At 43.1% G+C, this 15902-nt stretch overlaps 2 protein-coding genes across 3 annotated transcripts; both read left to right on the forward strand.

Moving 5' to 3' along the window:
- Positions 1-702: 702 nt before the first annotated feature.
- On the forward strand, positions 703-4055 carry LOC128508749 (uncharacterized). 2 transcript variants are annotated; one of them, XM_053480218.1, is made up of 5 exons: positions 703-759; positions 1138-1539; positions 3387-3533; positions 3723-3772; positions 3887-4055. In XM_053480218.1, the coding sequence occupies exons 1-5, from the start codon at positions 723-725 to the stop codon at positions 4028-4030; spliced, it is 780 nt and encodes a 259-aa protein (XP_053336193.1). In that variant the 5' UTR covers positions 703-722; the 3' UTR covers positions 4031-4055. The 2 variants fall into 2 exon arrangements, with proteins under 2 accessions (XP_053336193.1, XP_053336194.1); XM_053480219.1 differs by having other exon boundaries at positions 3726-3772.
- Positions 4056-5203: 1148 nt separating this feature from the next.
- LOC128508212 (uncharacterized) lies at positions 5204-6975 on the forward strand. The gene is made up of 5 exons (XM_053479436.1): positions 5204-5260; positions 5441-5842; positions 6330-6476; positions 6671-6720; positions 6832-6975. Exons 1-5 carry the CDS (start codon positions 5224-5226, stop codon positions 6973-6975), a joined length of 780 nt encoding a protein of 259 aa, XP_053335411.1. The 5' UTR covers positions 5204-5223.
- The last annotated feature ends 8927 nt before the right edge of the window (positions 6976-15902 follow it).

A 15902-nucleotide genomic window follows, 5' to 3' on the forward strand; every position in this document is an offset into this window, starting at 1 on the left:
TACAAGTATTATGTAACCCAGAGAGTGTTAGACACACACACACACACACACACACACCACACACACACAGACGCTGACTTTCTTTCTTTCTTTTAGATAGTGCTGGTTAAGTGATAAAAACCTAATTTTAGTAAAGGTCAAAGGTCAGCCAGTAAGTATGTAAACCAGTACACACTCTGAGTCTGACACACACAGAAACATTTGTGGTTGAATATGGTCAACTTAGACAAGCACACACGCACACACGCGAACACACAGGAAGCTTCGCACTTTAGAACGCTTCCTGTCGACCCTTTGCAACTCATTTAGGATCAGCTTTATTTCATAGAGGCTGAAATGTCAAGGTCAGTGGAAAAAAAAAATCAGGGTGCATTCACTTATTGCTTATTTAAAAAGAAAAAAACTAACAAAACGAAGATGAATATTGTGTAACATACAATTTTATTTTCTTGCTGAACCCCATGTGACCATTTATACCTGTATATACTGTATATATATATATACTAAAGTCTCACCGTCATAATCGTGTCAAACCTAAGAAAAAAAACACAGACGAGGGTTTGTTCACCTTCCGCTCACTAAACATGACACTTTAACCGCAAGCAATAAGCCAATAGAGAGCAGGAGAAAACGTTCCACTGAGGTGGACCAATCAGATTAAAGAACACACGCGCACATGAAAGAGCTTCAGCAGCACGAGCCGCTCAGCACCAGTGTCTGAGATGGAGACATCAAGAGTCGCTCTCATCGCTCTCGTGTGTAAGTCACATTTCACTTTTACACACTTTATAAACTCTTCACACTTACTGTCAGCTTGTGTAGAAGTTTGTACACCCTCCTCAGTGTAATGTAAAGTGTGATGTGGTGTAGGTGTGTGAGGGTGTGTAAAAGTTTGTACACCCTCCTCAGTGTAATGTAAAGTGTGATGTGGTGTAGGTGTGTGAGGGTGTGTAAAAGTTTGTACACCCTCCTCAGTGTAATGTAAAGTGTGATGTGGTGTAGGTGTGTGAGGGTGTGTAGAAGTTTGTACACCCTCCTCAGTGTAATGTAAAGTGTGATGTGGTGTAGGTGTGTGAGGGTGTGTAAAAGTTTGTACACCCTCCTCAGTGTAATGTAAAGTGTGATGTGGTGTTACAGGTGTTGTGTTCTCCAGTCAGAAGAGGATCTCTGGAGCAGAAGTGGAGATGAGAGTCAGACGAGGAGACGACGTCACTCTCTACTCCGACTGTGTTTGGAAAAGTGGATTATATTCAGTGTGGTTTAGAAACTGTTCAGAGAAAGATCATCCTCACTTTATGATATTAGATACAGATTTGAGATTTATTGAGACACAAACTGGTGTTTTTCCGCGTTACTCATTTGTGTTTAATGCGTCCACTAACACACACAGTCTGCTGATTAAGAACGTGACAGAGACAGATCAGGGCCTGTACTACTGCGCTATACAGGAGAGAGTTATTTCAAAGGATAAAAACGGCATCATAATCACCAATGACGTGTATCGTTACGGGAACAGATCCACTCGACTCTCTTTATTTGGTAAGATCGCCTCATAGTTTTACACAATGATGTTACACTGATGTTTTATGAAAAGCAGGAGGTCATCGTACTGATGTTGTGGTCCTCTAAACGGGGCTTGAGACCTCAAATTAGTGGCACTGCTCGTGTCATTGTCTCGTCTCAGTTTCAGCTCATGGAGACTCTAAATATTTTCCAGCTGTGAAGAGTGAGCCGAACAAACACCTGTAATATTCCTGTACAGCGCTGTGTAAATTCCATGTTGCTATACTCTATAATACTTTGTGCTATTGTGCCTCAATTACTTTACCACTATACACAACAGTTATTATCACAGTGACGAGAAAAAGTATTTACTCCCTCCTGAATTTTTTTTGCATATTTGTCACACTTCAAGATTATTAAATAAATTTTAATATTACATTAAGATAATATGAGTAAATACAAAATGCAGTTTTTAAAAGTTGATTTGATTTATAAAGAGGAAAAAGCTGTCCAAACCTACCCGGCCCAGTGTGAAAAAGTATAGTGAAGTGTAAAAGTAAAGTGAAACCTAATAACTGTTTGTGCAAACCTTCAACTGCAATCAAGCGTTTGCAAGAACTGACAATGAGTCTCTCACATCACTGGAGGAATTCTGGCCCACTCTTGAATTGTTTTAATTCACCCACATTGGAGGGTTTAACATCTTTAAAGTCATGCCAGAGCATCTCAGTCGGATAAGTCTGGAGTTTGACTCACCAAATCTAAAACCTTAATTTGGTATTTTTTGAGCCATATTGAGGTGGACTTGCTGGTGTATTTTCAGCTCATTGTCCTGCTTTTGATTTCCTTATTTAATCAAATCATCAAATCAAAATGCATTTTGTGTTTACTCAGGGTATCTTTATTTATGTAATATTATAATATGAAATTTGTTTGATGATCTGAATCTTTAATGTGTGACAAATATGCAAAAAAAAAAATAAAAAATAAATTTAGGACAGAATGAAATACTTTTCCTAGCACTGTAGTTGCTATAACTTGCACATCTGTATTTTAAGGTATTCATATGATAATAAAACAAAACATAATGTTAATGCCATTTTAAATCAAATGAAATGTTTTGCCTCGATGGGTTTTTATTCAGATTCAGGGTTTTTATTTGGACTAAACACCTGAAGTCAATGTATAGCTTTATAGGAACTTTTCCAACTTATCTTAGACTGAAGAAGCTACTTAGATGAAACTGAACAAGAGAGAAGTCCAGTTGACATGACTCAACTTCCAAATAACCTCACCTGGATGACTCTTCGCAGATATATATGCAGAAACAACCTCATAAATCTATATATACAAAGCATACAAAGCATCTTCAACAAACCGAGCTAAGTCGCACGTATGTCCGGGTGATGGAAATTGGTAATATTGGTAATATTGGCTGGAACGGATTATCTGCATTTACATTATTTCCTGGGGGAAAATGCGTTTCACAATGCAACATTTCACCTTAAGAACTCGCCTCCAGAATGGATTGACTTTGTATGCCGTGGTTCTGCTGTACTGTTCTTCGTTCCTTTCGTCCCTAGAGTCTTTTAAACGCTGCCTCCTCCTGGCCGAGTGTGATAATGCACTGGATACGGCTTTCATGAGCTTGAATCTTCATTAAAGGATGTTGCTTTATTAGGGAGGTTCAACTTCCTTTTTTCACACACTGAAGGGGGAGGGACATGTCTCCTGGTCACGTCCCCACCTGGCGATTACACCTGTCCAGGTCTTGAACTGAACTGGAGAATCTACTAGCAGCATCTTGGATCACAAATAATAATAATAATATATATCACCTGCAGTTTCAGAAGGTGTGTGTGTGTGTGTGTGTTTCTCATCAGCACCCTGCCCCAGTGTGTGTGAGCCGTGTGAATCAGAGCCGAGTGTGAGCTGGACGCTGGTGTTGAGTGTGTGTGCTGTGTGTGTTCTCCTCTCCTCACTCCTCTCCTCCATCTGTGTGTACTACCTCTGCACACACACCACTAAAGGTACTCACACACTCACTCTCATCACTAACACTGTCTCAGGATTAAAAACAATAGAAATTTGGTAACAGAGACACCTGTCTGTTCGGGAGGCTCCGCCCCCCTATTGATCATGTAGGAGTTATATTAAGGCAGTGGGTTTAGACAGATTGCTCGACTGCGGCTTAAAGATGAACATTGTTTTATTTACAGCAGGAATCAGAGCAGGAGGTGAGGAAAGGAAGACTCCGAGACACGATGAGGTAACGACACACACAAGGAACGGCTAATCTGTCTAAACATCTGTATGTACAGGTGTGTTTTAGGAGTTTTACAGAAACAAATGAATTCAGTTCAGGGTTTTTTTCCTGCTGCAGGTCGGAGAAGATGAGGTTTGTTACGCATCACTGGAGATCCAGAACCTCAAGAAGAAGACGACAAAGAAGAAGAAGAAGAAGATTCAGACCGTACAGGATTCTGATTTCAGCACATATTCAGGGGTCAGAACTGAAAGATGCTGAGGAGACACAGAGGAGATGTGGAGAAGATGTGGAGGAGACGCTGAAGAGACGCTGGGAAGGCAGTAAGGAGACGGTGCGGAGATACCAAGGAGATGTTAAGGAGATAGTGAGAAAATGCTGAGATACTGTGGAGACGGTGAAGAGGCGGTGAGGAGATGCTGAGGAAAGGTCAATGGATATAAAATAACAGCTGCATTAGGGGTTCATCTGTCCTCCAGCATTGAAGCTCACAGTTGCGCTAAGAACAGAAGTCTGACCTGAACCTTTCTGCCTGGGGAAAATAATACGAATGAATGAACTTTTGGCCCTTTTGCTTTAGGTTATGTGAACCTGTAATTTGTCCTAATAAAGATTCCACTTTTGAGATTTTACTGGGAGCTTGATGAGTCCAATACACACTCTCACACACTTGCATTATGTGAAAGTAAATACAAGTATTATGTAACCCAGAGAGTGTTAGACACACACACACACACACACACACACACACACACACACACACACACACAGACGCTGACTTTCTTTAGTTACTTTAGGTAGTGCTGGTTAAGTGATAAAAACCTGTTTTTAGTAAAGGTCAAAGGTCAGCCAGTAAGGATGTAAACCAGTACACGCTCTGAGTCTGACACACACAGAAACATTTGCGGTTGAATATGGTCAACTTAGAGAAGCACACATGTGAACACACACACACACACACACACACACACACACACACACACACACAGGAAGCTTCGCACTTTAGAAGGCTTCCTGTCGACCCTTTGCAACTCATTTAGGATCAGCTTTATTTCATAGAGGCTGAAATGTCAAGGTCAGTGGAAAAAAAAATCAGGGTGCATTCACTTATTGCTTATTTAAAAAGAAAAAAACAAACAAAACGAAGATGAATATTGTGTAACATACAATTTAATTTTCTTGCTGAACCCCATGTGACCATTTATATCTGTATATACTGTATATATATATATACTAAAGTCTCACCGTCATAATCGTGTCAAACCTAAGAAAAAAAACACAGACGAGGGTTTGTTCACCTTCCGCTCGTCTTCACATGATACTTTAACCGCAAGCAATAAGCCAATAGAGAGCAGGAGAGAAACGTCCCACTGAGGTGGACCAATCAGATTAAAGAACACACGCGCGCATGAAAGAGCTTCAGCAGCACGAGCCGCTCAGCACCAGTGTCTGAGATGGAGACATCAAGAGTCGCTCTCATCGCTCTCGTGTGTAAGTCACATTTCACTTTTACACACTTTATAAACTCTTCACACTTACTGTCAGCTTGTGTAGAAGTTTGTACACCCTCTTCAGTGTAATGTAATGTGTGATGTGGTGTAGGTGTGTGAGGGTGTGTAGAAGTTTGTACACCCTCCTCAGTGTAATGTAAAGTGTGATGTGGTGTTACAGGTGTTGTGTTCTCCAGTCAGAAGAGGATCTCTGGAGCAGAAGTGGAGATGAGAGTCAGACGAGGAGACGACGTCACTCTCTACTCCGACTGTGTTTGGAAAAGTGGATTAAATACAGTGTGGTTTAGAAACTGTTCAGAGAAAGATCATCCTCGATTAATGATCTCAACTACAGATTGGAGAGTTACTGAGACAAGAGCCGGTGCTTTCACACGTTACTCTCTTATGTTTAATGAGTCCACCAGCACACATAGTCTGTTGATTAAGAACGTGACAGAGTCAGATCAGGGTCTGTACTACTGCGCTATACATGAAAAAATCATTTCAAAGGATAAAAATGGCACCATAATCAGCAGTGACGTGTATCGTTATGGAAACAAATCCACTCGACTCTCTCTACTCGGTAAGAATATTTAATAATTTATTTATTTTCCAACTGTTGGTCAAAAGTAAAACATATATTTTATTAAATGCATTAAGCCTTTTTTTTTTTAAGATCCAAGACCCTTTGGTTAAAATTTTACGTCTGGTCTTGTCTGTCTTGTCCTAGGTGTGTAAATCGTGCCTATAAATTCCAGTAATTATTTGACAATACTTTATTTTTATATGTTCAAATTAAAAGAATAGCAATAGGAGAAGAAGTTCTAATGCAGAGCTGTAACAGAGAGTCAGAAATTAATTCTGTTTCCAAATCAAAAGAACTGTGATTTTGTTTCAAACTATTTACATCTGCTGTCCTGATTTATGTTGCATTTCTGTATAAAAAGAAATGTTTTTTGTATAACTAGCAAATACTGTTCATTTCATTCATCTCCTTTGTGTGTGTGTGTGTGTGTGTGTGTGTGTGTGTGTGTGTGTGTGTGTGTGTGTGTGTGTGTGTTTCTCATCAGCACCCTGCCCCGGTGTGTGTGAGCCGTGTGTATCAGAGCCAAACATGAGCTGGACGCTGGTGTTGAGTGTGTGTGCTGTGTGTGTTCTCCTCTCCTCACTCCTCTCCTCCATCTGTGTGTACTACCTCTGCACACACACCACTAAAGGTACTCACACACTCGCTCTCATCACTAACACTGTCTCAGCATTAAAAACAATATAAATTTTTGTTTGTAACAGAGACACCTGTCTGTTCAGGAGGCTCCGCCCCCCTATTGATCATGTAGGAGTTATATTAAGGCAGTGGGTTTAGACAGATTGCTCGACTGCGGCTTAAAGATGAACATTGTTTTATTTACAGCAGAAATCAGAGCAGGAGGTGAGGAAAGGAAGACTCCGAGACACGATGAGGTAACGACACACACAAGGAACGGCTAATCTGTCTAAACATCTGTATGTACAGGTGTGTTTTAGGAGTTTTACAGAAACAAATTAATTCTAATAATGTTTTTCCTGCTGCAGGTCGGAGAAGATGAGGTTTGTTACGCATCACTGGAGATCCAGAACCTCAAGAAGAAGACGACAAAGAAGAAGAAGAAGAAGATTCAGACCGTACAGGATTCTGATTTCAGCACATATTCAGAGGTCAGAACTGAGAGACGCTGAGGAGACACAGAGGAGACACAGAGGAGATGCTGGCGTACGTGAATAGATATGAAGTCACAGATGCATCATTAGATGAACTGTCTATTAAAATCTTCATTAATAAACATTACAAAACTTGTTTGAATTGTATCTTGTGCTTCATGTTCCTCTTGCTTATTTCTGGTCAGATGCTCCTGATACTGATGCTAGACTTATCTGCTCCAACCTGGACTTTTGCAATCGGTTTTTTGACATTTCTCTTTAGGATCTAGTGTGATTGCCATGTGTTAGCTCTCTGACAGTGTCCCAGTCATGCCTGTGAAGAAAATTGAACAAGCCTGAGATAGTAATAGGAAGAAACCTTGAGAGGAACCAGACTCAACAGGGAACCCATCCTCATCTGGGTGAAAACAGAGAGCAGGGATTGATCTGCACTCATACTGTGTGTTAGGAGGCTCAGGTAGACTGTAAGAAACTCCAGTCCAGAACTATCGAGTGACTGAAGTCACAAGTCCTCAGAGAATAGCTGTCTGCATCAGAACAGAGTACAGGACCGTAAAGGAAAGTAAAAACGTTCCCAGTCACCAGACGCATCCCAGACAGACCACACGGGGCGTCCATGTGACGAGATCTTCAACCAGGAGCGGGACACCAAGACGAGTCAGAGGGCAGAGGGGGTCTGGATCACTGGCAGCTCAGGAGAGACAGGTGTAGTGAGAGACAGGGAGAGAAAATGAGTGTCACAAAGAGAAAGAGAGAGAGAGAGAGAGAGATTAAAGAAGAGAAGAAAAAAAGAAGAGAAGAAAAGTTCACATCTTAAAGTGGTGATCTCTCCTATGTGTTTAAAACCTCAAGAATGTTTGAACTTTAACAGAGGAAACCCACAGTAAGGCCCTGCAGCTCAGCACACACACACACACACACACACACACACACACACACACACACACACACACACACACACTGTAATTGTTGATCTCATTTCTGTAAAACTGATCCAGGGTCTAATTTTAAACTAGATGATGTGGTGCTGGTGAGTGAAGAGCTTCAGAAACACACAGAGAGAACAGATGGTGTCTACAGGAACTGGAACTGGAGCTACCACCTGACTGCTAAACAATTTACCACTTCAGGTTCAGGGGGGGGGGCGGGATGGAAACGTGTGTGGTTAGAGACGGTCAGCTCTTGAATGTAAAGAACCAAAGTATCTTTCAGTTTCTTAGAAACAGACAGCCACGACACACACACACACACACACACACACACACACACACACACACACACACACACACACACACACACCTCTGTACATGCACACAGGAAATCTATATCATGTTCTCTCAGGCTCTGGCAGCTAAAACCACTTCCTGTGAATCTTTATTTTCTGATCTATCAGCTTTACATTGCAGAAGCCACAGTGATGTGGAGCGATACAGAGATGTGTTGGAGTCAGTTCTCTTTGCCCTTCACAAAGGAATGACTGGTCAATTAAGCCACCTGAGTGATCCTTCTGAGCCGTACCCTGTAACCAACAGTTTTAATCGGGGTTGTGTGCTCAACCCTGTTCTCACATTAACTTCCAGCCAGACTATAGGAAACTCTACCTCATGTTCCTGGTGTTGACCCCAAATCCCAGCTTGTTAAAGTCGCTCTAAAACAGCTGACTCAGAGTCCACGAGACAAAAGAAATTATGAAGAAGCGGCAGCGGAGACTCGCAACAATCTCCTAATTTCTCTTCTAAAGTTCAATCAGCACTTTGCAGTTTCTGAGAACCACTGAACTACAAAACACACACACACACACACACACACACACACACACACACACACACACACACACACACACACCTCTGTACATACACACAGGAAATCTATCTCATGTTGTCTCAGGCCCTGACAGTTAAAGCCACTTCCTGTGTATCTTTAGTTACTGATCATGGTAGAAGTCATATGAGCAAAGCCATGTATAACAGATACACTGATCTTGGAATAGCTGAACACACACCGAGCCACATAGACTCACTTAAATGTTCTTCAATGTCTTAAATAACTACATTTAATATAATCACATTAACCACTCCCTCTCCCACTTACTCACAACACCTGACTGTAAAGACCAGAAACGTTTCTCCATCTCCTATTCATATTAATGTCACACATTTAACTGCAACCAATGAGCTATTAGAGTTAGAGCAAGAGAAAAACATTCCAGTGATGTCGACCGTTCAGGTTAAAAATCACACAAGCACATGATAAAGCTTCAGCACCATGAGCAGGAGTGATTGTAGGATTTGTATTCCACAGTATTAATCGTGTCCGGTACCCGTGAGTTGCCTAAGGGAGTTCTGCCCATTTTCTGTTCTCCGCGGTCCTCTCAATTACTTAAGCTTGACCTCAGTTGACCTCAGGTTTTCACTGAAGATGCTTATGGCACTGGGGAATTTTATGGGGAATTTTCCATTTCATTTAAGCTGTGTGTCAACAATGGACTCTGATGGACACAATGGAGTGAATTTACAAGAGAAAGCAGAGCAGGAAGTGAGTAAAGGAAGACTCAGAGACAAGATGAGGTAACGACACACACAAGGAATGAATAATCTGTCTAAACATCTGAATGTACAGATGTGTTTTAGGAGTTTTACAGAAACGTCTTGGGTTACTTTGCTGTTACCCTGTTCCTTGAAAAGCCGGTAACAAGATGCTGCGTGAAAACGCTATAGGAAAATCACCAAATTTTGGCTTATATAACCTCGGCCAGGTAACGTCATCTGATGAGACGCACCTGCAGGTTATAAATAGGAGTAAACCGGAAACATTGCTCAGATCGATTTTGTCTGAAGGGACGTCCGGTCACGCAGACAGTGCGGCATTGGAGCGCAGTACTCGTTCCCGCCTGTTCAGGGAACAGGGATACAGCAAAGTAACCCGAGACGTTCCCTTTCATAGGCTACACTCGATGCTGCGTGAAAATGCTATAGGAACGAGAATACCAACGCCGCCGCACTGCAAGTGTCTGGACCTCCAGGCTTGTGTTGCGTGTGCGCACAATAGACAAGGGGATCTCAGACCTACCTCTGGAAGGCTGACTCGAGGACCTGCGAGCCTGGAGTAGCATGAACATCTAAACTATAAAATCTAACAAATGTGTGTGAGAGGAACAACCTGCCGCGTCACACACTTGCTGCAGGGAAATACCTCTTGCCAGCGCAATAGATGAGGCGATCCCCCTGGTGCTAATTCCTAGAGGCGAAGTGAGCCCACGCGCCTCATAGAAGAGGGCAATAGCATCGCTCACCCAGTGTGACAGGGTCTGTGTAGTAGTGGCCACCCCCTGGTTGCGGCCTCCATAGCATATCAAAAGAGGCTCTGACTTACGCCACTGGCTGGTGCAGTGGACGTAAATCTGAAGAGCACGTACTGGACACAGTAAGTGAAGTTTCTCCTGCTCCGGAGCTGTAAAAGGCGGAGGACAGAAGGCTTTAAGAACAACAGGGTGCATGATTGAGAATGGAACTTTCGAAAGATAGTTCTGGTGAGGATGCAAAATGGTCCTGACTAGCCCAGGGGCAAAGTCTAGGCAAGGTGGGGAGACTGACAATGCGTGCTCTCCTCTTCAGAGAGATAATGGCCATCAAAAAAAACATCTTAAGGGTCAGAAACCTGACAGGCACTGACACTAGTGGTTCGAAAGAGGTGTTAATTAGACCTTCGAGCATGATAGATAAATCTAAACTAAAGGGTGCTTTCTCACAGTAACCCAATCAATCAGAACGTGGCAGACTGAAATAGCGGCTACGTACGTCCTGAGAGTACTAGGGCACAAGCCCGAGGACAACATATCCTGCAGAAACTCCAGCACTGAAACAATTCGGCAGTGGACTGGGTCTACCTGCTTCGTCATGCACCAACTTTCAAATACATTGCCTTTTTGGGCATAAGCTCTCCTAGTGGAGGGAGCCCTAGCACTAAGAATAGTGTCAATTACGCTGGCTAGAAGACCAGTTTGACTTAGTTGGTCCCGTTCAGGAGCCAAATGTGAAGGTTCCAAAGCTCGGGCCAAGGATAAAATATTGTCCCCTGCGCCTGAGACAGAAGATCCCTCCTCACTGGAATCACCGACGGTGAGCCGTCAAGGAGAGATATTAGATCTAAGAACCAAACTCTGGTCCACTCATGGGGCACTATCAGTAAGAGGCCAAACCCTGTTGACGACCCTCGCCAAGACTCCCGGGAGCAAAGCTAAAGGCATATTCTAAGCCACATACTGGCCAAGGTGTCCAGACCCAGGGGAGCTGAAAGAGTCAGAGAGTGGTAACCGCATTGTTACTACATGCGTTTGAAGTTCTCTATAGTAACATAACAAGTGTAGCTACAAATATTAAGTCAGCTCAGTTGATTCCACTAATTGTCATTTACAGACCTCCAGGGCCGTACTCTGAATTTTGTAGTGAATTTGCAGATTTCCTCTCAAACCTTGTCATTTTTGTAGACAAGGCGTTAATTGCTGGATATTTTAATATTCCTTTTGAGAATCCAGAAGACCCTGTGCGTAAAGCATTTATGTCCATACTGGACTCAGTGGGAGTAAATCAGTGTGTAGTAGGACCCACTCATAAAGCAGGTCACATTTTAGATTTAATAATATTCTTCGGATTAAGTATAAGAAATTTATTTACAAGTCCATTGTCTGAAGTTATATCAGATCACTATCTTGTCTCAATTCAAGTGTGTCATAGTAATAACGTACGCACAGCCCCGCGCTATCGTACTAAACAATACATTCACATCAGTTACCAACTTTGTATAAAATTGAGGCTTTGAAATCAAACAATGTAAGTTATGCAGATGTTAAACTAGCCATGTCAGATCGGAACTTAGAATACTTTACTCCCCTTGAAGAGAATTAACTAATTTCACTCATCTCTTCTGCAAATTAATCAACCTGTACATTAGATCCTGTACCGACACATTTTCTTAAACAATTAGTACCAGCAATAACAGAACCCCTGTTGAGAATAATTTATTCTTCACTCAGCATTGGGTATGTTCCAAAATCTTTTAAATTAGCAGTTATTAAACTGATTATTAAGAAAACTGACCTTGACCCCTGTCAGCTGTGCAATTACAGGCCAATATCAAACCTCCCCTTTATCTCTAAGACTCTGGAAAAGATAGTAGCTATGCTCATATCTACATAGAAATGGCATACATAAACTGTATCAGTCAGGATTTAGGCCTCATTACTGCACAGAGACAGCACTCGTTAAAGTAGTAAATGACCTCCTATTGGCCTCTGATCAGGGTTGTGTAACCATGCTTGTATTACTCGACCTCAGTGCATTTTTTGACACCATTGATCATAGTATTCTCTTCACAGATTAGAAAATGTAGTAGGAACTAAGGGTACAGCCCTCCCCTGGCTCAGATCCTATTTGACCTATCGGTATCAGTATGGAGACTTAAATGGTGATTATTCTGAATGTTCACTAGTGGAGTTTGGTGTTCCACAGGGTTCAGTTTTTGGCCCACTGCTTTTTTCCCTTTACATGCTTCCTCTGGGCAACATAATCTGTAAGCATGGTATTAGTTTTCCCTGTTATGCTGACGACACACAGTTATATGTCTTAGCAAAAGCTAATGAGATAAACCAGCTTACTACATTGAGCAATGTGTGCAGGACATGGGAAATTGGATGCTAATTAACTTTCTTCTGCTGAATCCAGATAAGACAGAAGTTCTAGTCATAGGACCGCATACAGCTAGAAGTAAGATTCTAGATCACTCTGTAACTTTAGATGGCCTTTCTGTTCCATCAAGTGCAACAGTAAAGACCTCGGTGTGATTATAGATTCCAGCCTTTCATTTGAAGCTCATGTAGATAATATTACCAGCATAGCATTCACCGTGTGTCAGAACTTAAATGGACAGCACATCTGCTCCCACATTCATATGCCCTGGAAGGTAAATCGCCCTGAGGGACAGGAACTTGTCCTGTGCCCAAAGCAGAACCTGGTGCGCTAGCTCATTCAGGCGGCACGAGCGCAGTCCGCCCTGGCGATTAATATATGAGACTGTAGTGTTGTCCACCTGCACTAGGACATGGTAGCCTCTCAACTGCTGGAGGAAATGCTTTAGGGACAGAAATAGAGCCATCATTTCAAAGCAATTGATGTGCCGCGCGGGAAGATGACCTCTCCAGCTCCCTTGGGCTGGACGGTCATCTAAGACCGCACCCCAGCCTGTGAGGGAAGCATCTGTCGTTAGCATTTTGCGACGACAAGACGGACTTAGAGTGGGACCCAGAGTCAGAAACTGGGGTCTGAACGACATAGAAAGGGTACGAAGCCCCTTGCGCGTAACCCTTATTGGGGATTAGCCCTCGAGTGAAATCCCCTGGTTCGAGCCACAACTGAGATGCTCTCATGTGCAGAAGGCCCAAAGGTATCACCGTGGATGCAGCTGCCATGAAAGCTAAGATCTCTGAAAGTGATAAACAGTCACTTTCTGGTCTAGCTTGATTTCCTTGAGGGTGTTGAAAATGGATTTGACACGAGCGGGAGAAAAACAAACTCCTAAGAAACAAAGATGAGCTAGGACGACATCCTGATGTCGAAGCGCTAGCTACTGAGACTGGGCCAGCCAGTCGTGAGGGTGAGAGAGCTAGACCAAATGGAAGGACCCGATACTGGTAAGCTTCGCCCCCAAAAGCAAACCTCAGAAACCTCCTGTGTTGTGCGAATATTTCTATATAAAAGTAAGCATCCTTCACATCAATTGTCACAAATCAATCGCTTGGTAGGATTGTGAAAATGTAAAAATTGGACACAGCCCCCCGTTCCTCTTGGGAACCAAAAAATACCGACTGACTCTCTGTCTGGTAGGGGAACATGTTCTATGGCCCCTTTTCTCAGCACCTTCTGTCAGCAGATGCGCCCTTTCCGGTTTAACGGAAGTGGAGACCCCGCCGTTGAAATGCGGTGTGTGATGTGAGAACTGAATCCTGTAGCTCCTCTCTACACTGCTTAGTACCCAAGGAGATATACTTGGCAGTAGCTTCCACGCTGACAGTTTCTCTGAAAGGGGCAAAAGTCTTGGCAGCTGGGTTAAACGGGGGGGATGTTAGATGTTCAGCATCCTGAAACATGACAGGAAACATGGCTGACAGTCCCGACTCTTGAGCACGGCGGGGAAGGAATTTTCCCGAAGGCTTGTTCAGATAATTGCCTCATGGGCCTAGTGGTGACCAAACTAACGACATTGCCAAACAGGCCGGAAGGCGAGATGGGAGCATTAAGGAGGAATGCATGATCCTTATCCTTGATGCTCCTGAGATTCAGCCACAAGTGTCTCTCCGCAGAAACGATCGTCGCCATAAAAAGGCTGATAGCACGAGCCGTCTGCTTTGTTGCACGAAGGGACAAGTCTGTGGCCCGGCGTAATTCCAGAACGCCCTATCTTCAAGAACCCCGCCAGTGCTCAGGTCTCTCAGCAGGTCAGCCTGGTAGGCCTGCGAAACCACCATGGTGTACAATGGAGCACCAACCTGACCTGCTGCCTGAAAATCTTTTCCCTCCAGGTAAGATGAAAGTCTACACAGCTTGAAAGGAAGTGTTAGCTTTTCAGGGAAAATTATGTCCCAGGAGAAAGATAGCCTGGAACCATCTCTTCTATCTGGGCGTCATCATATAACCCCGCGCTTCCACATTAACTATATTTAAATAAATAAATAAGTTGATGGCACGAAAACACGGGATGAATACAGCTTACTCCATGAAAGGGTTAACTCATCATGGAGATTGCTAAGAAAAGGGAGAGAGTGTCGTTGAGGCTCTGCCCCCCCGGCCACCCGACAGAACCTGCCTTCTAATGTCAAGTGCTTGGAGGCTATTTTCATCTCAGCGGAAGCGAGAGAGTATTTCTATCCCTGCCCATTCACAAGAAGCACCAGGGCACGCTTGAGAGCGGACAGAGGAATTTCCCGACTCTGCAAGGGTGCGAGAGAAAGGAGGGGAATCCGTCTCACGCACACCTGCCAGATTCACGTGTAAGCCCCAGGAATGCGAGCCACTTTAATCAAACATAGACACGCATAACACAACTAGGCTGTCATGAAGACACAAGATCTGAGGAATGTTTTCGGTTTACTCCTATTTCTAACCTGCAGGTGCGTCTCATCAGATAATGTCACCTGACCGAGGTTATAAAGGGCAAAATTTGGTACACACATGCAAATTGTTGGTACAAATTTGATACACACATGCTTCACAACCGGCAACACGAAAAGATGTTGCGTTTTCACGCAGCATCGAGTGTAGCCTTTGAAAGGGAACAAATGAATTCTAATAATGTTTTTTACCACTGCAGGACGGAGAAGATGAGGTTTGTTACACCTCACTGGAGATCCAGAACCTCAAGAAGAAAACAAAAAAGAAGAAAAAGATTTCAGCACGTATTTAGAGGTCATAACTGAGAGTCGCTGAGGAAACACTAGGGAGTTGCTAAGGAAATGCTGAGGAGACACTGAGAAGACACAGAGGAGATGCTGAAGATACGTCAATAGATATGAATAGATTAGATTGCATCATTAGATTGACTGTCTATTAAAATTTTCATTAATAAACATTACAAAACTCGTGCTTGTGCTTCATGTTCCTCTTGCTTATTTCTGGACAGATACTCTTGAAACTCTTGGTGCTGCACTCACGTGCTCCAACCTGGACCTTTTGCAAACTGTTTTATGCCATTTCTCTTTAGGATCTTGTGTGATTGCCATGTGTTAGCTCTCTGACAGTGTCTCAGTCATGCCTGTGATTGTCCTCTACATACTATAGCGTTGTCATGGCGTGACAGTATCGCTCCTCGCTCACTCCGTTGGCTCCCTACATAGGCTCCCTATGTAGGTGGCAACCTCTTTTGCAGGTGTGCAAAGGGGGCAGGGCCGCCAGGTC

Source organism: Clarias gariepinus, chromosome 20 (genome assembly GCF_024256425.1).
Source record: "Clarias gariepinus isolate MV-2021 ecotype Netherlands chromosome 20, CGAR_prim_01v2, whole genome shotgun sequence".
Taxonomy (NCBI): domain Eukaryota; kingdom Metazoa; phylum Chordata; class Actinopteri; order Siluriformes; family Clariidae; genus Clarias; species Clarias gariepinus.